Raw genomic sequence first — 25,552 nt, forward strand, 5'->3', positions numbered from 1 at the left:
GGGGTGAGAAGTTGAAGCGGGTGGGTCTAGACAGACTTGGGATAGCTGTTGGCGGCCCCTGCTGGCCATTATCGGGAGTGTAACATCACTCTACACCGCGCGAGAGCTGCCTGAAACTCACAACAGCCACTCTCTGTGTCCTGATTCCCAAAGCCCTGGGATGAACATCCACCAGAGGAAAGCCTTGATTTTAGGGGAAGCAGAGACACTGCCTGCACCCTTGTGACCTGCGGAGGCTGGAAGACTGAACTAATTACAGACCACAGAGAAGACTCTATCCCCCTCGCCCTTTCCCCCTTTTCCCAGCACGGTGGGCAGCCACTGACTGGCATGGGATGCGTTGTGAACCTCTCCAACCGGCTTCCCTTCTCAGCTACTCTATCTCCCACCAGTAGTACCTCTCATTCCTTGGGGACCGCTTACTGCACCTCTGTTATGACATTCAACTATACCACCAGGCACCACCCGCCTCCCCGATCTCCACCCCAGTCTGTGAGCTCCAGGAGATCAGGAGTCACTGAACCTGGCATCCAAGCTGGCATCTGACTCGGTATGATGGAAGCTGGCCCCTTGTCTGAAACAGAATAGGAGCATCCTACTCTGCATCAAGAAATTCTTCTCCCCACACCAGAACCTCACCAGGCTGTTGTGAGAATCAGCTTATCAATTGTAAGGTCCTAAAAAGATGTGAGGGGCTGGCATTCTGTAAGGCCCTTTTAGAAAGATACTTGTTGACTGACTACTGGGGTGTGTATGTGGGGGAAAGCAGCTGGTAAAAATAACAAATTGGGCTCCACCTCCCTCGTGGGCCAGAGTCTGGGATTCCACCTTGTCTTGGGGATCCTGAATGGAATTGAAGGTTTGTTATGGGTTGCTATGGCATTATAGTTGCCTGATTGAAAAGAAGTAATTAATATTTCAGAGGGATTCAAGATCCTTCCACTTCCCAACCAAATGCAATGAGCTGAGTGATTCTCTGCTTAGACGTGGACAGGTGACAGTGGAGGGTAGCCTTCATAACGGGAAGGGGACTTTTTTTCTGAGTTGAATTAGGAGGATCTTCTGGTTTGAGGGCTGAGGAGGGGGTTGACAACCGTGCCCCAGCAAGCTTCTGGTTGGCAACTGAAGCCTGCAATTCCAGGATTCACCATCTGGGGTCGCTAACTACCTTTCTTCTCCTCCCTCAGTAAGGGCGGAGAGCATGGATGCTCATGGCTTTCAGCAGAGTTTGGCCTGGTGTTATGCCTTTTCCCTATACCTATATAACCAAGAGCCCTCCAGAGCTCATCAGGGGTGAACTGAGTCTCTTGGGGCCCTGGGGCCAGTCTCCTGCTTCCTGGATGGAATCACAAGTCAAGCCCATTTCTGAGATTTCCAGGCAAGATTCCAGGATGTAGTCCATTTCTCTCTCTCTCTCTCTCTCTCATTTAAAATGTTTATCTTGAGAGTGAGAGCGTGCACGCGCAAGTCAGGGACCAGCAGAGAGAGAAGGGGAGAGAGAAAAAAAAAAAGAAGAATCCCAAGCTAACTGTCAGCGCAGAGCTGACTTGGGGCTTGATCTCACATGAGATCATGACTTGAGCTGAAATCAAGAAGCAGAGACTTAACGGACTGAGCACCCAGGCGCCCCTTTCTTTCTTCTTTAAGATTTTTTAAAAAGTAATTTTGACACTCAAAGTGGGACTTAAACTTACAACTCAGAGATCAAGAGCCGCAAGCACCACCACTGAGACAGCCAGGAGCTTCGTTCCATTTCTGACATTAGGATCCCAGCTAGCAAGAAAGAGGGATAATCTCTGCATATTCCGGAAGGCAATTGGAGGGGGTGGGAGAACACTGAAGTCAGAAAGGTACTGTGGCTGGCCCCAAATGCTCAGCCCTTTGAACCAAGGATGGTCTCCAGGCTGAACTTCCAAGTATTCAAGGCCATACACTATCTTTTACAAGCAGGTCTGGGGTGGAGCCAGAGGCTGGGCTAAGGCAGGCAACTAACTGGGTTTAACACTTTATTTACTTCTTGAGATGGAACTCTGAAGACTGGATAGCAAGTTACTTCTTTCCCTATTCCGTAGGAAGGGTATGGACTAGCTCTCCGATCCAGACTTAAAATAAGATCTCAAACTACTCCTGGAAGGCATTTCCCCCATTTTTGCAAATTCTTCCAGAGTGGCTGGGATCCAACTATCCACCATTCGAGTCCTTGGAAGCTGCCCCTGAGCCCGAGACCCTCTGGGGATGGGTCTCTTGCCCCTTGGGGAATCTTCCTAAAGGGAACTCCTGTTCCCTTTTCCGAAGCGGGGAGAGGGATAGCGGGGAGAGGCGAGGCCCGCCTGAAACTGGAACGCGGGTCTAAGCGGAGAGAAGGGAGCAATCTTTCACCATCGCCCTTTTAAGGGATCGCTGGGCGCCGAGGGACACGGGTGGGTACAGGTCCCAGCCTGTGCTTCCCCGAGTGGAAAGAGAGCAGGGGGTCTTGGGCTGCTTGGTGTCTCCCAAACCACCACCTCCCCGCCTACCCTCCAGCCGCTCGGGAAGGCTACTTTCTCCGGCCTTTCCCGCGACGTCCGTATCCCCCTCCCTTCCTCTCCCCTCTCCGTCTCCGCCCCCTCGCGCAGAGGAGGCCTCGCCGCTTTAAGAGCCAGGGTAACGATTGACAAGCAATAAACGCGAAGAGCCGGGTTGCGCTGGAGCCGCACCGAGCTACGGACTCCCCGGGGCGCAGGTAGGCGCCTCCCCCCCCACCCCTGGGCCAGCGCTCACCCCAAGGTCCTTGCTTCCTCTTCGTGCAGGTACAGCACTTGGGGCCCTATTCTCTGGGTCCGGTTTTCCCCGGGTCCCTTCCCTCGGGTCCGTCCCCTCCCTCTCCACCTCCCTCCTCCCTTCCTCTCTCGGGGGCTCCTAGGGAGAAATCAAAGCCCGGTGTCCCGTGATGCTGCCCCCGCGGTTAGGGCTGTAAAGTGACATCGGGCTCAGAGCTGGTGAGCTGTGCGAGGCTCCGGTATCCGCGAGGCCTCTTCGGGGGCCGTGCGGATTCGGGGGACTTTGGAGCCGGGCATTACGTAAGAACCGCGCTGTTAGCGCTTCCGGGGGGTGGGGGCGCGAGACAGAGGTTGCGTGGGTCCCCGTGGCCCCTCAGACCCCCTTGGGAGGTCAACACTTCAACCTACCCTGGGAAGGGGTCCTGGGAAGGGGGGCGCGCTGCTTCTTTCGCCTCCCAGGCTGTAGCGGGGGCGGGTCGGGGTCGAAGGCCAGGGCTACGGCCTGGAGACCTGGGAGGGGATCGGTGCCAGGAGCGAGGAGCGGGGGTCAGAAAGTTAGGTCAACTAAGGGGCGGGGGGAGTGAGGCGGGGGGCATCCAGTCAGTGACCTCATCCCCTAGACTCCCGCGGGCGCGCTTGCAAAGAGCCTTCTTTGATGGCTCGCAACACGCCCCCCTTCCCCCAGGTCCTAGCGCCCAGCGGGTTAGGGCCGAGCCGGTGGGGCTGGGGCTCTCTGACTGTCGGTGCGTGCAGGTCCGCACGTCCCTAGACCCCCATCCTTTAGGCTGTCTACCCCTCCCCACGATCTATCGGTCTTCAAAGCTCCTTTGTCAGACCTTTCTCCTCAACATCTCTTTGTATGTGTATTGATGGAGGGGTCCGCATCACCTACTGACCCTGGGTGGTGTGGATGGTCTGGAGGTAGGGGTGAAAGGACACCGAGGCGCAGGCTTTTGGAAGCCGAGGAGCGCGTTCCCAGAAGCCTGGGCCCCGGACCTTGGCCCAGAGCCAGCCTGGCTTGCCTGGCACTGCTGTTCTCATGTGGGCACAAGCCAGGCCCCGCCCTCTCAGAGGCCTGGGTGGGGGTGGGGAAGAGCTAGCCGATGCTGTGGGAACGGATTACCCAGAGAAAAACCCAGGCAGGCTGGGCAAGACTCCAGGGGACAGGATCCTCCCTGCCTCTTCTCACCTTCCGCTCTCTAAGGAAGGAAGATGTCTGGAGTCCCCTCTGCCAATAACTGTCGGGGAGAACGGCACCAGCCAGGAGAATGCCCCAGGTTCCAGGTGGTCAGGACTTTGGATGGGGGAGGAGGGAAGGAATCCGGACAGCAGGGGTTGGCGTGGGGGCACTGGCTGGCACAGTAGATGCTGGGCATTTCTCCCAGCCTGGGTGCTAACCTCACGGGGGGGGGGTGGTTCCCTTCTTCTCCCCTAAAACTCCTTTCTTCCATGTCTTTAAGGGGCAGATCCAGGAGGAAGCGAAGTCTTCCCCCAGCCTTTGTAATTACTGCTACCTGAGTTCAGGTGACCAGCTCTGGCCTGGGGGTGGCAGGCATGGGACCAGGGAGGGTTGTATTAAAATCTGGTATTGGTCCCTCTAGGGAGAGTCCTTTTTTTAGGGGGAGGTGAAGGTGTGGCTCCCTACGCCCAGGGCCCAGCAGGCATTCAGTCCTAAAGTGGGCACTGCCAGCTGCTTCCCTCCTCTCCCCCACCCCTGCTGGGAGTCACTGCCTCTAGTTGTCACGGCAACTGGGAATTAGGGTTTTCACCACCAGCAAGTGCCCAGGAAGGCAAAGGGAGGAAAAGGTAGTGGGTGGCTCCCTTGCACACACCCCGCCCCCCACTGGAGACTGGGGAGCCCACTGCTCTCCTTGCCCCAGCTCTGGGCTAAAAAGAGGCAAAGGGAGAAAGAGGAAGTTAGAGAGGGCTTGGGAAGGTATGACTTCATTTCTGTTGGCCAGACAGACGAAAGATTGTAAGAGCATCTCCACTGGCTACGTCTAGGTTCCAGAAGCAAAATAAAACAGGTGTAGTTCTTGACTTCACACAGCTTACAGCCTGGGAATGCCCATCTTTCCTGCTTTTTCCTCAAATTCTGGACTCTTACCCTCCCCCCTCAAAAAAAATAAATGAATAAAGGACAGATGGCAGACAGAAACAGTTAAAATCCCGGGTTTTCATTGTAGCTCTCTATATTAGCTCTGTGACCTTAGGCAAAGCAATGAACCTCTCTGATCCTTCATTTCCTCCTCCTTGGAGGAATGGGCATGTAATATGTGCTCTTCCTGCCTTCCTGTGGGATCATATAGTCTCTGGGTAATGCCTTGATCCTGAGGGGAACCCCCCACCACCACCACCACCGCCGCCATTCCTTCCCCATTGCTGTGCCATTGTTCCTTCTCATTCGTTTTCCTCCCCTCCTCCAGGAGAGACACTGCAGAGCCCTTGCAGACCTCACCATGCCAGTTGCTGCCACCAACTCTGAGTCTGGTAAGAAGGGGCTGAGGATGTCAGTTTGTATCAGTGGTTCAGAGAGTGCCAGGCAGGGGCTTGGGGTTGGAGAGCAGCAGTCGGGCATGTCATGTCCACGGCTACCTGGCTACCTCTAAAGATAAACTGGCCCTCACTGCTGCTCCATCCTGCCACTCAGCTTTTCCTTCCAGCTGCTTCTATGGCCCTGCTGCGTCTGCCCCAGGGTGGGGCTAGAGACGTGGCACAGCTCACCTCCGTGGAGGGCAGGGACTTGTGCGCTCTGGAGACGATCCACAGTATTGCTGGAGGGCAATGGCACGGGGCCAGGCTGGTTGGGGAGGTGGCCCTTAGGAGCTGGCCCTTGGAGGATGGCTTGGGAGTAGAGGGACTATAGCAGAACAGCCTGGGGCTGAGAAGTCCACAGTGCAGTGCCCACCAGACAGGTGGAGTAAACCAGCATGTGCCAGCGACATGTGCGTCTATGTGTGCTGGGACATAAGGACCTGTGTGTGGGGAGTGCCAGTTCAGGAAGCCTGGACCTGGTTCTGTAGGAGGTTTTAGGGCAAGGGAGTGAGCCGCCCAGATGAGCTCGGAAGCCTCAGGAGCAAATTACTTAACCTCTTGGGGCCTGCGTCTCCTCTTCCATCAAGAGGTTGATGTGAAATTCAAAGGCTGTGATGATATTTCCATCATAGGACTATTCACAGTTGTTATGCTGTGCTGCTGGGTTATTACCTCAATTAGGCTGTGACCTTAAGTCCTGTTTAGGACCTAGGTTTTCCCATCTGTAACATGAGGCGATTGGACGAGAGAAGTGTTCTTAACTTTTCTTGGTCCTGAATCCCTTTGTGAGAATCTGATGACAGCTGTGGGCCCTCATCATAGACCAATGCTTCTATGTACAAAATCTGCATTCTGCCCCAGGGGTTCATGGACCCCCTTGTGCATTCAGGGGCCCACCAGGTGAAGTTCCCTATGCTTGAGGCTAGGGGCCCTCACACTGTAATCTGCTCTGTTTTGCTCTGATCTATCTGACCTCCTGTCCATGCAGCCCCTTCCCTTGCCTCTGCAAGACATTCCAGGCCTCCCAGTTTGGTTAGAATGACTCCCCTGTCCCTCTCCTCTGAGAAAGTGAGCCAGGAAAGTGAAGGATGCTGTGAGTAGGCCAGACCCTAAACTGTGACACCCTTGTCCCCACAAGAAAGGCCTTTTCTCCATGTAGTAGAGGCACTGTATAATGTCCCCCAGCTTTGACAGCCTTGGAGGGCTCAGTGTCCCTACCTCCTGTCCAGCCTGCTCCCACTCTGCTCCAGTCTGCCTGGGCCCCACTGTAAGCTGCTTGGGAGTTAATTAAGCCCATCCCTGAGCCCGTGATTAAAGGCCTCTCAATCTGGGGCTGCCCAGTAAACCCATTAATAGTGCCTGGAAGGGGTGTAGAGGGAGGGGAATTTGACTTCTTTGTTGCAGGCCAGTTGATAGGGGCATGGTGGAGGTGCAGTGGGGGGCCAGGCAGGGAGGGGAGTCTAGGGGCATGGGTACAGTCTGCTTCCTCTGAGGACTCCTGGGGACCCTGATCCCTGGTGTTCTGCCATAGGCTACTTCTGCCTTCCCACATCCAAAGGAAGGAGGACAGGAGCAGGCTGCTTAACCTCTTGGAGCCTGAGTTTCCTTTTCTGTAAAGAGGTGATGTGAGACCCTGAGACCATGAGCCTCTCGGTCCTTCCTGCAGGCAGCCCTCTCTGCCTGCCCCAGGCTGGATTGGCCCCTGGCCTCAAAAATCTAATGATGGATCTGCCTCTGCTCATTTGTGGCCGTTACACTTTCTACAGGCCTGATAGACAGATAGCAGTGCCCCTGCCTCTGAGTTCCGGGTCACCCTCCCTCTCCTCACTCCCTTCCCTGAGAGATCCCAGCCTGGGGATCTGCACAGTGAAGCTAACAATGTCCTCCTACCCTTCCCCACGGGTCAACATGCCATTGTCATTGTGGAGGGGAGATGCTGTGAGCGTATTCTCGCAGAGAGACCCAACTCTACTTCTAGTAGAGTGGAGGGCCCCCTTGGGGATGGGTTGGGAGATATGTGGGTTATGGCATAGGCTGGGTATTTAGAGAACTTACCCCTGGAGTCTCCAGACCTGCAGCCCTACCCTCTCTTCCCTCTTTACTTGACTCCCCCTTGTCTTTGAATCGAGGCTGGGATGTGGGCTGTTTTGAGGTGGAGCTGTCTCTTTAAATCTCTCTTGCATCCCTGGGTTAATGTCCTGGTGTGTAATCCCTCCTGCTGCCATGGCAACCAGGGGTGCGTTAGGACCTGGTGCCACTCCTCAGGGAATGGCTGGCTGGCTGGCTGGCTGGTGGCAGCAGCAGTGTCTGGAGGTGGCCTCATAGGTACAGGGTATCAGAGGAATGGAGGCACTGGGCTGGGGTGACTGGCAAGTCCTTTGCTCCTGCCCACCTGTGTCCCTGCTGCGAGAATGCACCTTTACCTTTTCCCTTCCCAGATGCCTGACTTGCCCACCAGGCATCATCCCTAATCTAAGGGGAGAAGCTAATGCGTGATGGGGGAGGGGAGAGGCTGCGGCTGAGGTGTGGGGTCAGAAGGGCTTGAGGCACCCTCCCCTGCCCGCAGTAATAGCGCTCCCTTCCCCTCCTTTTCCTCCCTGTTTCCCCCCACACCTCTTCTGCGCCCCCCTCCCCTCCCCCAAGGCTAGCAGGTAGGGGGAGGCATTTGGGGTTTGCGGTATCTGCCCCATGCCACTGCCACTGCCCCTGGCAGTGAGAGTGCCCCTGGTACTGAGAGTCATTCTTGGGGGCTTCCTTTGATCCTGAGGGGGTCATCGTAAAGGAAACTGGGTCTGGAGAAGGAACATACAGTAGAGGTCTGAGGGCCAGAGGAGGAAGTGGCCTGGGTGTACTGGAGAAGAGACTTCCAGAAAAGGGGGGCGGGAACAAGCTGGGGCCAAATCCCCGCCCCGCCTTAGGTTTCCTGCAGCTGGACTGTGAGAGGAGGGGTCTCTGAGCACCGCCTCAGTTGTGAAGGGGCAGCAGGCTGAACCCCCTGCTCCACAAACCTCCTCTCTGCCGCCTCCTCCCCACCCCCGCTGGTGCGAACACGGGTGGGGGGGGTGATCGAGCACCAGGAAGACCAGGACTCCCTTTCCCTCGGCCCCACTCGCACTCTATCACCGCCCCCTCCCCACCCGGCTGCTCCAGTCGGGCTTTGGCCAATCAGCAGGGCGGGCAGGGAGTCTGAGCCTAGCTATTGGCTGATCCTGCAGAGGGCGCTCCCCGAGTCCCGCCTCCTCCAGCGCTGCCCTCCTTGGGCAGGGAAGGCAGCGACGGCTGCGTGGAGGCTACTCCAGGAGCCCCGGAGCCGGGGGTGGGGGGTAGCCATGGCGGGCAGTCCGGGCAGCGGGGCCTCCTTGGAGGGTATATCCCTGGGCTCTTCTGAGGAAGCCGATCTCCAGAGGGAAGGTAGGGAAAGGCAGGGCGGGAGGCTGGGGGGAAAGCTGGACCCTTAATCTACTCTCCTCCCTGGGGGTTTGGGCATCTGGAGAGCGTGTCCTGGGAGCGGGCTCTCAGGAGCCTAAGGGTCTGGGGGCACAGCCTGCCAGGAGAGCTGGCCTGGACAGAGGGCATTAACTCCCCTGCCTCTGTCCTCCTCCAAGGCTGACAGGCTTGTGAGCCTGTACGTGAGGATGGCCCGGGAGGGTGGATCCCAGGATGCCCTCGCAGAGCGGGAAGAGTCCCTACCCTGGCTTCTTTCCGAGGCCACTAAAGGCCTTGAAGGTCTCTGATCAATGCCAAGCCTGGGCCTGAGTAGGAGGGGTCTAGAGGGCTGGCTTGGATGCTGTTTCTGGAGAAGGGGGGCGGGGGGAGGGAAAGAGGGGGTCCTTGAGCCATGACTGCTTCTCCAGTTCAGAGCCCCCTCCTCCTCGTCCCCATTCCTGCCTGGAGGAGGGGGCGCTGATAAGAGTGGTGAGAGGAGGCAGGGACTGTATCCACCCCTCCTCCATAGCTTGAGTGCTGTTATGTAGATGCAGGCGTGGGTGGCTGGGTGGCAGAGTAATGATACCCCCTGCCCATCTCTGCCCCCAGCTGGGCACATTCTGCTTCTCCCGTCCTCCTCCTAGAACCTGCCACAGCCAGGAGCTCCCACCTCTGTGGGTGCGTGAAGACAGCCCCTACCTCAGATCTCAGCAGCCACTGTGGTGGCCCAGTGTCAGGTGTTCTCACGTCCTTGTTATGTCCCATGCCAGGCTGCGGGTTTGCTGATCCCTGGGCTGATTTGGTCTAACCTCTGCCCTTGGGTGCCCGTTTCCCCAGCTCCTGCCAATGTTCTGGGCCTCTCTGTGTTCTATGGCTTTGGCTCTCTGTGTTCTATGTTAACTTCTCAATGGTAATAGATCACTCTCTGCCAGAACTGAAGGGCCTGTAGACACAGTTGCACCCACCCGTTTTACAGGAGGGAAAGACCGAGGCCGGTGAGGGACCGTGACTTTTGAAAAATCACACTGAATTAGTGGTACTGTTTGTACTGGGTACTGTAGAGGCTCTGGCCGCCTGCATGGCTGCCTGCTTGACTCTGGGCCTGCACTCAGGGACACCCCCAAGTACTGTCTGTCTTATCCTTGAACCCTCTAGGTGCAGGTGGCTGAGTCCCAGGACCAGCCCATCCAGAGCTTGAGTGAGGAGTCTGTGATTCTCTGGTTTAGGACAGAACCTGGAACCTGACAACTGCTTCCGTTTCTCCCCCCACGCACCTCGAGTCCATTTTCTGCTTCCAGGAGCCCCCCACCTGCCCCGGCTGGCATTACCTAGGGCCTAGAGAACAGGCCAAGCAAACTGCCCCGTCCCCCCACCTCCCTTCCCCAGGCATTCAGGGGCCTGGAGTGTCGGTGCTGGGCATTGAGGGAATTGCTGCTGGAGAGGGGCTGTCTTCTGTGGCGCACAGGGCAGGAGGGTGGGATTGCTGTGCTGTGTTTTGGCCTCCTGTGCCCAGCTGGTACCTGTGTCTCACTGCCCGTCTCTTCTTCCCAGCCATGCAGCAAGTCCTGGACAACCTGGGATCCCTCCCCAATGCCACGGGGGCTGCGGAGCTGGACCTGATCTTCCTTCGAGGCATTATGGAAAGTCCCATAGTAAGATCCCTGGCCAAGGTACAGTGCTTCAGGGAGGTGGGCATAAGAGCACGGTGTCTGGGGAGGTTGTGGGGTGTTGGCCACAGGGTGCCTGGGAATGGGGCATGTGGCACTTAGAAGACCCTGGGAGGGTCTCTGCATGATGATGGTGCCCAGGTGATGGATCTGCATGACTGCAGGTGAGGGGGCTGTGTCGTGCCTGGCTGGTGAGAGCGTGGACAGGCCCATGTGGGCAGATGTGACTGCCAGCTTGTGGAGGGTGCGTCTGCCGAGGGGCGGGCACGTCTGTGCATTGGAATCTCCAGAGTTCATCCTGCCTGTCTCTCCCTGCCTTCGAGCATTTTGTGCAGGTGTCTTTTTTAAAGCCACCTGCCACACATCAGGTGGGGGAGAAACTCACTAAGAGAGAAAGTCATGAAACGAGTTGGCGATGGCCGTGATAGAGGCAGATGCACTAGGTGTTTGGGGAATATCAGGACAGATGCCTAACCTGGCCCGATGTAGCCAGTGAAGGCTTCCTGGAAGAAGGGCCACTTGAGCTGAGTCTGGAAGAACAAAGAGGAGGGAGAGGGCATTTGGGGACAAGGGAAGAGCTTGAGCAGAAACAGAAGTGAGAAAAAGCCAGAAGTATGCGGGGGACTGAGTGTCGGTGTGAGGCTTGAGCTTCGGGTGCAAGACAGAGAGTATAAGCTGCCGAGATGCTGACAGGTTGTGGCGGGCCCCGGGGGCTGTGCTGGGGACTTGGGCCTCGTCCTGTGATGTCCTGTGAGTGACATGGGGCCTTTTGTGGGTTTTAAGCAAGGGCGTGTTGATGGCACATGGTCATTTTAGGAGCATCCCTCTGGCAGCCATGTGGAGGATGGTTGGAGGGTCAAGGCTGGAGCTGGAAAGACCTGAGTTGGAGATGGCCGTGAACTAGACCTCTAGTAACAGGGCTTGAGGGAGGGAAAGAGGAAAGAATTATTGAGGAAATAAATTGACAGCGTTTGGTGTGTGGGTGTGGAAGGTGAGGGGTGGAGGTCGCAAGGCACCCAGGATTCTGCATAGGGGAAGTAAGAGGCTGGTGGTGCCCTCAGCTGAGGTGCGGGGGGTGGGGGGGCGGGTAGAAGGGCGCCCCGTCTCCTGGGGAGGAGGCAGCGGAGTTGCAGAGAATCATGTGTGATTGCTCAGGGTTTTCAGAGAAGCGGGGGGCAGTGGTCTGCTGGAAATTGGGGATCCGGATGGAGCAGGGGGATTTGGAGATGAAGATTTGACTAATCGCTGAAGGGAGGGCAAGGGGTCCCCACTAAAGCCAGGGAGCAGGATTGACAGGGCCCCAGACTGCCCGTGGCAGATGCCGGACTTTCGAGGTGGGGGTGGGCTCAGTCCCGGGATGCCAGGAGGAAAGGGGGTGGCTTTGGTCTATGTCTTGTGGGCTGTGGAGGCTGGGATGCAGGGGGGCAGTGTGAAGGGGACCAGTGAGAGGGGGGGACTCAGAGCATCACTTCTGGGGCCCAGACTGGGAGAGCGGGGAGGGGGGGAAAAGATGGAGGCCTGGGGGCTCTCTGAGGTCATAGAGTGTTTGGGGAGAGAGTGCATAACTGGAAGAGAAGGCAGAGATTAGAGAGAGGGAGGCGGGAGGTGAAAGATTTCCAAGGAGCACAGCTCTAGGGGGTAACACGACAATTTAGGATGTGGCTGCAGTGGATGGGGAGGTCATTGATGTTAAAGAGGCTCAGAAAGGAAAGGTTTGTGTGGGGGTGGGGTGGGAATCTAGGGTACGACAAGGCATTGGGGTGGGAGAAGACCGAGGCAGGCCCAGGGTTTCAAGGAGTGGCGATGGAGTGACCAGGAGTGTGACAATGATGCTGTTGAGACAGCGGTAGAGGGCGGTACAGCCAGGTGGTGGCTTTTCCTCAGGGTAGGGATGGGGACTCTGGCACAGGACAGCCGTGGCTGGCTCCAGCATGGGGTGTGGGAGGGACCAGGCCCCACTGGAGGGAGAGAGCTACTCAGGGGACACTGTGCCCCGGGGACAGAGCCTCGTCGTGTGGAACGTTCCGTATGAAGACCTGGGGAGGTTGCTAACCACGGAGGGGGCAAGGGCTGAAATGGTCAGTAGTGGGATGTTCTGGGGAGGAGAAAAGTGAGCAGACTGGGGGGAATTGGAGAAAAGGCCGATTGCTTTTCGTTCAATGGTCAAGGACTGTATTCGTGTATTAAAAGTAAAAACAGGAAGGGGCTTCTGGGTGGCTCAGTCGGTGAAGCGTCCAACTCTTGATGGCGACTCAGGTCATGATCTCATGGTTCGTGAGATTGAGCCCCTTGTCCGGCTCCGTGCTGACAGCGCAGAGCCTGCTTGGGATTCTCTCCGTCTCTCTCTGCCCTTCCCCCGCCCCCCACCCAATTAAATAAATAAATAAATAAATGAGCATTGAAAAAAATAAAAATAAAAACAAGGCATCACGCATGTTTCCGACAAAGAGAATGTGAGGTCCCGGAGGGCAGGGGTGTCCTTCTGTTTGCATCCCCAGAGCCCAGAACAGCCCTTGGCATACAGTAGGTGGTCACTAAATATTTGCTGAATGAATGAATACAACGAGTGTAGGAGTTAAACCCAACAGCTGTGTAAGTACCTATCTCCAGGTCGTGAGTGCTGGCCCTGTTTTCTTTAGTGCTTGTTGTTTCTTTGCAAGAAATAGGAAGTATGTTGTCGTAGGGGCCCCTGGGTGGCTCAGTCGGTTAAGTGTCCGACTCTTGATCTCGGCTCAGGTCACGATCTCACAGCTCGTGAGTTCAAGGGCCGCCATGTGGGCTCTGTGCAGACAGCTGAGAGCCTGGATCCTGCTTCAGATTCTGTGTCTCCCTCTCTGTTGTGTGGTATTCCAGTTTACGAGATAGAGCCTGGTGTATTTATTTATCGGTTCTGCTGAGAAAAGGTGTGATGTTGCTGACTTTCTTCTACTAAGGACAGCGCTGCGGCGAGTGTCCTCACATTCAGCTGCTTCTGCACGTGTGTGAGTCTCTCTAGGGTGGACACTTGGCAGTGGCATTGCTGAATATGCACATTTTGACCCTCGACACCCGTAACCGGCCAAAGCCAATTTCAGAGTTGGATTTTTTAGACCGTTGTCCCCTCTGGGTCACGTTAGCTGTTGCTTCTACAGTGAGACAGCCAATGAAATAGAGAGCTTTTAGGATAGCAGAATCTCGGGGTTAGAAGGTCCCTCTGAAGCATGATGGCCCTTGCTAGCGTCCTTCTTCAGTGTCTTTGTCTGATCCACGAGACGGCCCTCCAGTGAGGGGATTGCTGGCTGTACGATTTCCCGTCACTCACCCGGTCAGCCATCACTGATAAAGCAAATATCTGTTGCGTGCTCACTGAGTACCAGGCACAGGGCTAGGGCTGTGGGAGTGAGCGGTCAGATAGTTTGTTCTCCGAATGGAGTCCAAGTCTGTCGCCCTGGGGTGTCACGGTACAGCCTACCTGAGAAGTTACCGACGAACCGTATCAGACTGGAAACATAAACTCCCTTCTCCAGACTTGTCCTTGGGGGATAAGCTGGTCAGAATTTCCTCCCAAGAGATTCCCAGGATGGTTCCAGATGCATAAAGCACAACAGAGAATAGGGTGGACCTTTCTTCAACTCTGAGACCCCCCAGTACGAGGCTGACAGGCCAAGAGGACCCTGTGACTTCTCTCCACTGAGCTGTGAGACAGACAAGAAGTGCATCTCCATAAAGGCCTGTCTGAGCTCAGTAAGAATCCTTCCCATCCCTGTACGTGTGACACTTTGCAATGGAACTTTGTCACTTGTCTCATCGAGTGGCAGAGTTTCTCCATTCTTCAGTCTGGGCTTGACCCCATGACCTGCTTTGGACAACAGGACCTACTTCTTACTCCTTCTCACAATTTTAATGGCCTTGGATACAGAGATACATTTCCAACTTACCAGACAAAAGGGCTCGGATCAAAGATCCAGTTGTAAAAACTTGGTTCTCTTGGCAAAGTGGCCCATATACAAGCTGGAACTTCCTGTAGTAGCTATTAAGCCCCGGCCCCTTCCCCTATGGGGTGGGACTTGCCTGTCCCCTCTGGGGATGTGGCAGACAGCCTGGGAGGGGCTGGGCTGAGTAGATCTTGGATGGAGGGGCGGGGCCTGAGGGGACAAACCCAGAGAGTAAAGGCTCTGGAGGGAAATCAAATCTGGCCGACAGATCATAAATCCAGGGGGTTGGCTGCAGACAACAGGTGGCAGCCTTAGCAGGCGGGTGACATAGGGGAGGGCCGACTTGGATCCCTCAGCAGGTGTTCCAACAACAGGCAAGTTGAAGGTGAGGAATCCAAGTCAGCTGACATTCAGAAATTCTGGCAAACTGTTACCAGTGGAGACATCTGCCAGCTGGGGGGCCTGTGATCTAATCCACATGAGATGAGGTAGACAGAACATGGGGTTTGGAGTCAGAAGAGTCCTTGGTTGGCTGTGTGATTTTAGTATGTCTGACAACCTCTCTGAGCTTTAGTTATTTCTTTGGAAAAGTGGGGATGATGATGTCTCTCTTTCAGAGTTGTAGTAGGGATGGGGAAAGTCAAGGATGTAGAAGTGCATTTCAAACCATAAAGAGGTGTTACAATGCAGTCTTGTCCATTGACTGGAGTTCACTGGGAGACTCCACTCCTGTAATAAGGCCGGGGTGAGAGAGTCCTAGAAGAATGAAGGAGTCGGGGTGGGGGCTGTCACTGAAATAGAGACTCTGACCAAGGGACATGACAAGTGGAAGCTACGGTGGTGGGGAGCTCAGTGTATCAGTCAGTTTCTGCTGTGTAACAAACCATCCCACAATTTAGTGGCTTTAAACAACCATGATTCATTTCTCATGATTTTTTGGATGGTTTGGGTGGTTTTTCTGGTCTGGGCTGCTCAGCAGGGTGGTCTAGGATGTTTTCATTCACACATCTGGTGTCTCAGCTGAGAAGGCTGCAGTGTCTAGGATGGTCTAGATGTGGTTAGAGGGTCCCTCACCCTCTAGGAGAGAGCCCAGGTTTCTTCACATGGCGGTCTCAGCAGCAAGTGAAGACAAGCCCCGAAGCCTCTTTTTGCATCATATTTGCTAATGTCCCCCGACCAAAGCAAATCACATCATCAAATCACGATTGAAGAGTGACTTTACCTTCTGGCACACCACCCTCTGGGACTTCTTTCAGTTCTTGAGCTATTTAATTATGAGCATAGGCGTCAAATGAGAATTCCCTGTCTTTCGCCACAATCAGAGATGCCGGAGTGTGAGGGCAGAGGGGGAAAAACTCACAGAGAAATGGCTGTGTGACATTTCTGCTTTTGCAGCCTGCTTCCGGACCAGCAGCTGACAGATCAGGGTTCAAGTACCAGCTGCACCGTTAGCTAACTGTATACTTGGCCCAGGCTTCTGGTCTGTAATAAGCTTGAGCCCCTGCTGTGCCGAAGATGATTGTCAGAGCAGAATTCAACAAATGGTTACCACACAAACTCAAAACTTTCCTGGTAGTGGGGCCTAGGGCCTCAACTGCATGCATTCTCCAAACAGGTGCCCAGATGGTGGCACCACAGCCGTGGAGGAGCCCAGGAAACTGACTGGAGTCCCTGATGTACACAGATGAGTTCTGGGCTCCGAAGGAATTCGTTTCACCCACTCAAGTCTCAGATAATGGCCTTGGGACTACTAATCTCACAGGGTCATTATGACATTTTTTTAAAAATTTTATTTATTTTTGAGAGAGAGAGAGAGAGAGACAGAGCATGAGTGGGCCAGGGACAGAGAGAGAGAGGGAGACACAGAATCTGAAGCAGGCTCCAGTCTCCGAGCTGTCAGCACAGAGCCCTGACGCAGGGTTCGAACCCACGAACTGTGAGATCATGACCTGGGCCGAAGTCAGTCGCTTAACCAACTGAGCCACCCAGGTGCACCCATCTGGTATGACATTTAAATGAGATATTTTGTAAATGTGCTGCTTTACCATTGAACGTACGTATACCCCATGGCCCAGCAATTTTGTTTCTGGGAGAAACTCTTACATGTGCACCAGGAGATACAGACTGGAATGTTCATAGCAGTGCTGTTCACGATGCCCAAATCCTGAAATGACCCAGGTGCTTCCCAAGGAGGGGGCATGAATCAAATGTGGCATATTCACACAATGGAATATAATATGGTTAAAATGAACAACTGTGATATGGGGGGGAGAAAAGAATGAATCATAAAAGAATAATGTTAAGTGAAAAATAATAAGTGAAACAAAGTAAAATGTTATCTCTTAATATGGAAAGTGAGAGTAAATTTTAGCAAGATAATAGTGGGTAAAAAAAATAGTAGGTAAAATAATTTTTCACTTAATAATGTTAAGTGAAAAGAATCAGGCCCCCAGGAATTATATATAGCATAATTTGCCCTTTTTTAAAAAAGGTAAGAATAATTAAAAATGATACTAATTCTAGAAATATGTATAATGCATAGAGATAATGAAACCGTGAAATGGAAGCCGGGGCAGGATGATGACAGGGAATCAAGATGGCGGTTTCTGGGAGTGGATGGGTGGCTGGGCCATGTGGTTAGATGTAGGATATTGTCAAGATCCTCATGTATGGTTTGAGTGGTGGGTTCTTCGATCCTTGTTATATTACTATAAAAATGTCTAACTCAATGCCGACTAAACTGAAAGGGAGCCACGCACAAACCAAACCAATGACGAGAACATATCACAGAGCAAGGATAGGATGAATCCAATTCTGGGTTTTCAAAGTCCCAGAAAAGTGTGTTGTAAATTATGGTACCTGTTAGGTGTTCTCAGCGCTCGTCACTCCGCTGTTTAGATCACGCTGCTGTAGTGTTTCTTTTGTATTTGAATGTTAAATGTGTAAAGTTTCCTCTGGGCTGTGAAGGTCCAGCTTGGAGAGCTGTGCTTTTATATCAGTGGGTGAGACGCCCGGGGCAGCCACAGGAGGATGAATAGACCAGCCTGCAGGGAGGTGTCATTAAGGGAGGGATGGGAGGTAGGCAGCTTGGGAGGGGCCCTGGCTTCCGGCTCAGTTAGTGAGGGCTCCTGGGGAAATCTGTTCTCCCCTGTTAAGCCGAAGAGACAGACCGGCTAAAGTGGCCATTGTGAGATGGTTGCATGCCCCAGTGCCACGGTTCATTCTTGAAATACAGTTCCTGGGCCCTGGACTCCAGGCATTGTTCTAGTCGCTGGTAACAGGGCCCGGAAAGCTTGGCGTGCTGTGCCGAGCTAAATGACAAGAGCACATACGTTTTGGTGGAACCTTCAGAGACATGCCTCAGTTAGCACCTGGGGAACATCAAGGAACATCAAGGCATAACTGTCTTCTTTCTTTTTTTTTTTTTTTTAATGTTTATTTATTTTGGGGGTGGGGGGGAGGGAGACAGAATGCACAGAGAGGTAGGGAAGGCAGAGGGAGGGAGGGAGAGAATCCCAAGCAGCCTGCATGCTCAGTGAGGAGCCCCACGTGGGGGCTTGAACTCATGACCATGAGATTATGACTTGAGGCTGAAATCCAGAGTCCATAGCTTAACCAACTAGGACACCTGGGTGCTCCAAAGCATAAGTGGTTTCTGAGTGCTACTCCTTTGCCCCTTCAATTGTCTGCTTCTCCCACGCAGGAACATTCTGCCCCGCCAGGCTGTGGGCGTCTGTCTGAAATGCTTCTCACCTGCCAGAGGCTGGTTTAAGTGACTGTGGGGCTAACGTGCCTCCCCCTGCAGATGCTGTTCCCCTGGCCTGTTTGGGGAAGAGAAGATAGAAAGAGCTAGCCTTTACTGAGCACCTACTGTGTGCCAGGCCCTGTGTGCATCTCCCCGAATCCTCAGGGTATCCCTATGAGGTGTTATTAGAATCTCTTCCCTTGGGCTTGAAAAACATGTCTCCTGAACCTGCATCATTCATTGCTGCACATTGACACGTAACAACCCATGAATAATCTTGCTTTATCCATACCTCCACCTACATCCCTCTCTCCTGAATTATTTTGAAGCAAATCTCAGACATAATTTTATCTGTAGTTCAACATATATAACTAAAAGATAAAGATTCTTTTTTAAATTTTTTTTAATGTTTATTTATTTTTGAAACAGAGAGAGACAGAGCATGAACGGGGGAGGGGCAGAGAGAGAGGGAGACACAGAACCGGAAGCAGGCTCCAGGCTCCGAGCCATCAGCCCAGAGCCCGACGCGGGGCTCGAACTCACAGACTGTGAGATCGCGACCTGAGCTGAAGTCGGACACTTAACTGACTGAGCCACCCAGGCGCCCCTAAAAGATAAAGATTCTTAAAAATATATTCACACTACCATTGTCACACATAGAAAATTAAACAAAAAATTTCCTATAGATTTTTAATAAATGGTATTGGGATACCTGGATTGTCCTTTGGAAAGATATCAAAGCAGATCCGTACTTACACCATACACCAGAATAAACTCAAAGCAGATCGGAGATGTAAATGTGAAAAATAAACCATACATATCCTAGATGAAAACATGGATCTGTGTGTTGGGAAAGCCCCCCTTTTAAACTATGCCTTAAAAATCAGATGCATGTATTAATAAACTTTGCATTGACAGCAAACCGTAAGCATCAAAAGACAATGACAAACTGGGGGAAAATATTTGCAAGAGATAGCACAGATAAAGGGCTTATCTTTCCAACACAGAGCACATTTGAAAAATGGGACAAAGAAAAAAAACCAAGACCTGATAGAAAAATTGGCAGAAGACGTGAACAGGCAATTTGCAGAGAAAGATGAAGAGATGGCCTTTAAACATATGAGGAGATGCTCAGCTTCACTCCGGAAGCAAAATGCAAATCAAGACCCACTGAGAAATTGTTTCTCGTCCACGTGATTGGCAGACACGCAAAGGTCTGATCACACGCTCCGGTGGCAAGGCTTCAGGGAAGTCTCTCATCCAAAGCTGGTGAGAGGACAAAGCGGCCCGAGCCCCATGGAGAGGGGGGTTGTCAATATCTAGCAAAACCACAGTGTATCTACTGCTTGATCCAGGAATTGACATGGAAGGCTTCTCTACAGATAGACGACAGCTATGCCAGGTTTTTCACTCTAGCTTTGTTTGCAATAGTAAGAGATTAGAAACAACCTAAATACCCCTGAGAATGGTTGAATGAATTATGGTACTCCGGTCGTGCGGTGACTCAAACGCAGTAATTAAAAAAATATATAATAATAATAAAGGAAGATCTCCACATAGCAGCATAGAGTGATTTCCAGGGCATACTGTTAGGTAAAAGCCAAACAGCAAACCAAGCCAATTAAAAAACAAACAAACAAACAAACAAACAAAAAGGAAGCAAAGAGTGTGTGTATAGTGTTCTACGTTGTATGTAAAAAAGAAAGAGAAATATTTACTTACTGTTGTGAAAAGAAAGAAGGGGCTCGAACCTGTGAACCAGGAGATCATGACCTGAGCTGAAGTCGTACGCTTAACCAACTGAGCCACCAAGACGCCCCTAAAATCTATTTTTGAGAGAGAGAGAGTGCAAATAAGGGAGGGGCAGAGAGAGAGGAGGACAGAGGATCCAAAGCAGGCCCTGTGCTGAGAGCAGGGAGGCTGATGCAGGGCTCGAACTCACGAACCCTGACCATGACCTAAGCTGAAGTTGGACACTCAACCAACCGAGTCACCCAGGTGTCCCTAGGTTTACTTTTTATATAGATTTAAATTATCTTTTTGGGAGAGAGAGAGGGAGGGAGGGGCAGAGGGAGAGAGAAAGAGAGAGAGAAAGAGAGAGAGAGAGAGAGAGAGAGAGAATCCCGAGCAGGCTCCACACTCAGCATGGAGCCTGATGTGGGGTTCCATCCCAGGACCATGAGATCATGACCTGAACCGAAATCAAGAGTTGGATGCTCAACGGATGAGCCACCCAGGTGCCCCTAGATTTAAAATGTGAACCATGTAAGTGTTGTAAATATTCAAACAATACAAATGAATTGAAAAGAATGAAAAAAGCAAACTCTGAGATTAAGTGCAGATAAGCGAATCTGTCCACATATTAAATCGTTAGCGTAACTATACAGAAAAGGGAATTAATTCTGGTACTTTTGCTCACAGTATTCTGACTGTATACCCTAAGTGAGATATAGTCTAAGGCTGTACTATTTGATACAGTAGCCACTAGCCACATGTGAGTATTTATTTAAATGCTTAAATTAAAATGAAAACACTTAAATACACTGCACTGCTGATGTAGAATTAAAAATTCAGTTTTTCAGTCATACTAGTCCCGTTGCTTGATGGCCACATATGGCTGCCATGTTGGACAGCACAGATACAGAACATCTCCCTAATGCTGTAAGTGCTTTTAGACTATTCTGAGGACAAAAGGGACTGCAGATAAATCTTGACTTTTACTTAAGTTTGTGATAGGTAGTCACAGTAGTTTAGCAATTTTGAAATCCTTCTGAATTTTGAAGGGTGGAACAGATAAGCAGATATATTCATATTTTTGGGAAATAAGTTCTCACTGAGGGAGAAGGGAGGTACAAATACGGAACGGGAGCAGAGGAGGAAAATTTTGCAGCGTTAGATTTTAATTGGAACTATCAGGGTCAACGAAGGGTTACTAAAGAAGTGACATGCCAGAAGCAATGAGCACTGAGTACCCCAGATCTTGGTTTCTAAGTACCATTCTCTGCCAAAAGGAATCCAAGTTCCTTGGAGAAATTGCTGAGCCCAGACGTGGGGTAGGGAGAGTACAAGGTGAGCCTGTGGCAGAGGGAAGAAGGTGCTCGAGGACTGATGGGAACCGTGTCCAAAGGACACAGGTGTGTTTGGAGCTCCCAATGAACACAATTTGGGATAAATTGAGACCACGAAGATAGCGACGGTGGTGGAGTATAATGCAGAATAAAAAAGAATCCATAGTGATACAGAGAGGGGAGTTTAGGTGAGAGGGAGGTGGGGTGGGAGGGAAAAAGGACTAGTTCTTTCTTACAGGAGAATGCCAGCTAATAAATGTAGAAGGGATAACGGAGTTAGAAAATCACTATTTTGCAACCCCCAACTTAAGAATTGATTTAGACGGGGGTCATAAATGAACGCTAAATACATCAATGAAAGATTGTTGGGGAACAGAATAGTCACAGTCTCAAGGTGTGGGAAAGACACAAGATTGCTTATGTAGAATCCTGGCCAAAAATGATTAACCTGAGTCTAATCATGGCAAAACAATCAGAGAAATCCAGTTGTGGGGCATTTTGCAAACTACTTGCCTGAACTTAAAAATGTCCCGAAAGACCAGAAGTTACTGGGATCTGGTCTAAAGGGGAATAAAAAGATGTGGCCTTTTTGTAACCAAATGTAACACATGGTCCTTGATGAGATTGTTGATCAGAAAAAAACAAAAACAAACCCCCAAAACTATAAGGGATACTTTGGGGACACTAACCAGTATTTAAATAGAGACTGTCTATTAGATATTACATCAATGTGTCAACGTTGAACTTCTTCCAAGTGGTGGTGGTATTATAGTTTATGTAGCTGGCCTCCTACTTGTTCTTAGGTGATGTACGCTGAAATAGTCTGGGGTGAAGTGACTTAGGTCTATTTTTCAAATGGTTCAGAGAGAAAAAAGTCTTCATTTATATCCCTGAAATAAGACTCCTTACTTCCTGACCCAACTAACATAACTCTCCTTGCTGGACTGGTCACTGGTAAAACCTTCCTTCCCCCTTTTCAGAGCACATGGAGCCCAGAGTCCATAAATCAACAAGCAGGTGCAAGGTCCTCTCCTGGCACCATGTGCATTTGACCCTTGAGCAACATGGGTTTGAGCTGTGCGAGTTCACTCGTCTGTGGACTTTTCTCAATAAATAAAGCACAGTACTGTAAATGTTTTCTCTTCCTTATGACTTTCTTAACATTTTCTTTTCCCTAGCTTACTTTATTGTAGAGTACAGTATATAATAATATAACATAGATAATATGTGTTAACCAACTCTTTGTTTTTGGTTTTGGTTTTTTTGAGAGAGAGAGAGAGAGACGGGGGGAACACTCATGTGAGAACGGAAGGGGCAGAGGGAGAGGGAGAGAGAGAATCCCAAGAAGGCCCCACATCCAGTGCGAAGCCTGATATAGGGGCTCAATCCCACGACCTTGAGGTCACGATCTGAGCTGAAATCAAGAGCTGGGCACTCAACTGACTGAGCCACTCAGGCACCCCAACCAACTCTTTGCTACCCATAAGGCTTCCAGTCACCAGTAGCCTATTAGTAATTAAGTCTTTGTGGAGTAAAAAGTTATATGTGGATTTTTGACTGTGCTGGGGTTGGTGTGGCAAACCCTCGTGTGGTTCAAGGTCAACTGCACCGGTTTCTCGTCCCCTCCCTCACTGGGAGCACTAGGCTGAAGGCCTGGAGACCCAAGTTTGGGTCCCTGTGACCTTGAGCAAGTTACTCCACCTCCCCGGCTTCTTCATCCTGGGCTACAGGATGTCCAAGACCATGATGTTGGGTGGAATAAGTTGTCCTTGAACTCACATGCTTATAGGGTCCCGGGGGGGGGGGGGGGGGCTGGAGACAGCGTGATAAGTTTCACGGCCCTCTGTGGCAACAGGATGAAGGTTTATCCTTTGTACTCTCCCTTCCCTAAATTGGGTCCTAATCACCATTTTGGGGGTGAAAGGAGAAGGCAAGGTGTGCCTGCACAGGTGGGAGGGTGCTCGCTGCTGGGTGAGTGAGGGTCTGAAGCTGATGTCAGAAGCGGAGCCAAGGGCGGGGTCTGAAGTCAGGATTTGCGCTGGGGTGGGCGGGGCAGTGTTTGGTAGCTCAGGGTTCTCGGGGAGCCTCAGGTGTTACCTGCCCCGCCCTCACCCACCAGGCCCACGAGCGGCTGGAGGAGACCAAGCTGGAGGCCGTGCGGGACAACAACCTGGAGCTGGTGCAGGAGATCCTTCGGGATCTGGCGCAGCTGGCAGAGCAGAGCAGCACCGCCGCGGAGCTGGCCCGCATCCTCCAAGAGCCTCACTTCCAGGTTCCGGCCCCGGAGGGGAGGGGGGCGGGGAGTTGGGGTGGTGGCTGGGGCGGCCCCTGGGAGAGGGGCTGGCGGGGAGTTAGAGCCACGGGGCACTGTCCCACGGTCCCTCCCGTTTCCACCACCTCCCCAGTCCCTCCTGGAGACACACGACTCTGTGGCCTCGAAGACCTATGAGACTCCCCCGCCCAGCCCTGGCCTGGACCCCACCTTCAGCAACCAGCCGGTGCCTCCCGACGCGGTCCGCATGGTGGGCATCCGCAAGACGGCTGGAGAGCATCTGGTGAGGCCACGGGGCAGGGCTGGGGGTGGGATCCGGAGGGGGGCGGGGTGGAGAGTAAGCAGTGGAGGCCGGATCTGGCCCGGAGAGGGCTGAAGGGGAAGATGGTTCCAGCTTTGCCCCGGGCCAGGCCCGTGCATTCCCAGGAGACCGCAGACACCGTGCACCTGAGCTGCACACGTCCGCGTGCCAGGACCCTCCCCACTCTGCCCCCCTTCCCTCCATGAGTGGCCCTGTAAGTGAAGGATTGGGGCAGAGAAATGGAAGAGGGGGACTCTGTGAGACCGGGGTGGAAGGGGTGAGGGTGGGAATGGAGGGGCAGTTAGGAAACCCACTTGAAGATTCTGCCTTGAGCAGCTGGGGCCTTGTCACATCCGCCCTCCACCCCCCAGGGAGTGACGTTCCGTGTGGAGGGCGGCGAGTTGGTGATCGCGCGCATTCTGCACGGCGGCATGGTGGCTCAGCAAGGCCTGCTGCACGTGGGCGACATCATCAAGGAGGTGAACGGGCAGCCAGTGGGCAGCGACCCCCGCGCGCTGCAGGAGCTCTTGCGCAGTGCCAGCGGCAGCGTCATCCTCAAGATCCTGCCCAGCTACCAGGAGCCCCATCTGCCCCGCCAGGTGGGTCCCTCCACCTACCTCCCCACCCAGCCCAAGGCCCAAGGGGCAGCCGGGACTCCCAGCCGCCAGGGTCACAGGCCCACATACTCGCGCATTGGCCTGAGTCTTGGGCACTCATACGCATGTGCAAGGGACGTGCGCGCGTTTGTACCCGCGTAGGCAACCTGTATCGATGCAGCCCCGGGCCTATGTGTACCGGGTGCGCGCATGCACGATGCTGAGTTGCCAGGTGCCCTGTACAGCTGCCTCCTGGTTGGTGGAAGGTGGGGGTCTGGCCGTTCTGTCCACTTTCTCCTACTGGCTCTGTAGCCATCTGCCAGAGCCCCCTGTTCCAACAGGCGGCTGTGGGTGGACTGAGGGATCCTGCAATGGGTGCCAGGATTGTGTCCCTTACCCAGTGATCTGCCTCCTCCTCAGCGGGTGGCCGCCTCAGGCCCCAGGCCTGACTACAGGCCCCATCAGTCTGAGTCCTTTTGTTCTAGATGCAAAGGGAGGCCGCTACCAGGGGGGCCTGGGGGCACCATGCCCCTACTAGGGGGGCCACGCCTTAGCCTCTTTCACCTTTGTGAGGGCCTGGGGAAGACAGTGGACCAGGTGACGGTCCCCCCACCCTCAGAGGGGGAAGTGGGGTAGGGGGCTGGTCTGAGAAGGGTTCTGACCTCCAGCCTTACCTTTTTCCCTTGACCCTTCTCTGATCCCCCATCCAGGTATTTGTGAAATGCCACTTCGACTACGACCCTGCGAGAGACAGCCTTATCCCCTGCAAGGAAGCCGGCCTGCGCTTCAGTGCTGGGGACTTACTGCAGATTGTAAACCAGGACGATGCTAACTGGTGGCAGGTGAGCCCTCGGTGTCTGTCTCTCCAGGCGTGGTGTGTGGGGGAGGTGAGCGCCCAGGGAGGTGTCTTCTCACTCAGGCAGATCTTTCTACCTTGTTCGTTTTCAGGCATGCCACGTCGAAGGGGGCAGCGCTGGGCTCATCCCCAGCCAGCTGCTGGAGGAGAAGCGGAAAGCCTTTGTCAAACGGGATCTGGAGCTGACACCCACCTCAGGTATGAGGGTTCCCCCCCCCCCGCCCCACTGCCTCATGACCCCCTAATCTGGGATGTGACACAAGCCTGACTGGCCTCACTCGCCCATCTCCCTGTGGCCAGGGACCCTATGTGGCAGCCTTTCAGGAAAGAAAAAGAAGCGAATGATGTATTTGACTACGAAGAATGCAGGTGGGTGTTGGGGGCCCCCTTCCCTGTCCTCCTCTAATATGGCA

The 25,552-nt window shown here is 53.1% G+C and overlaps 1 protein-coding gene across 9 annotated transcripts in view; it reads left to right on the forward strand.

Annotated features, from left to right (window-relative positions):
- The first annotated feature begins 2,600 nt into the window (after positions 1 to 2,600).
- Positions 2,601 to 25,552, forward strand: part of MPP2 (MAGUK p55 scaffold protein 2) — a 28,548-nt gene continuing 5,596 nt past the window's right edge. The window contains exons 1-10 of one of the 9 annotated variants that reach the window (XM_019434870.2): positions 2,602 to 2,722; positions 4,220 to 4,283; positions 5,186 to 5,249; positions 10,272 to 10,390; positions 23,234 to 23,386; positions 23,520 to 23,669; positions 24,059 to 24,286; positions 24,994 to 25,125; positions 25,232 to 25,337; positions 25,440 to 25,508. In XM_019434870.2, coding sequence (XP_019290415.2) covers positions 5,219 to 5,249; positions 10,272 to 10,390; positions 23,234 to 23,386; positions 23,520 to 23,669; positions 24,059 to 24,286; positions 24,994 to 25,125; positions 25,232 to 25,337; positions 25,440 to 25,508 — 988 coding nt within the window. In that variant the 5' untranslated portion in view covers positions 2,602 to 2,722; positions 4,220 to 4,283; positions 5,186 to 5,218. Of the gene's footprint in view, positions 2,790 to 2,874; positions 3,060 to 3,355; positions 4,044 to 4,219; positions 4,284 to 5,185; positions 5,250 to 8,583; positions 8,706 to 10,271; positions 10,391 to 23,233; positions 23,387 to 23,519; positions 23,670 to 24,058; positions 24,287 to 24,993; positions 25,126 to 25,231; positions 25,338 to 25,439; positions 25,509 to 25,552 lie in introns of those variants that run through there. The other 8 variants (XM_053892704.1, XM_019434871.2, XM_019434873.2 and 5 more) reach the window with 8 other exon arrangements.

This window comes from Panthera pardus, unplaced genomic scaffold (genome assembly GCF_024362965.1).
Source record: "Panthera pardus isolate Hobbes unplaced genomic scaffold, ASM2436296v1 HiC_scaffold_3, whole genome shotgun sequence".
NCBI lineage: Eukaryota > Metazoa > Chordata > Mammalia > Carnivora > Felidae > Panthera > Panthera pardus.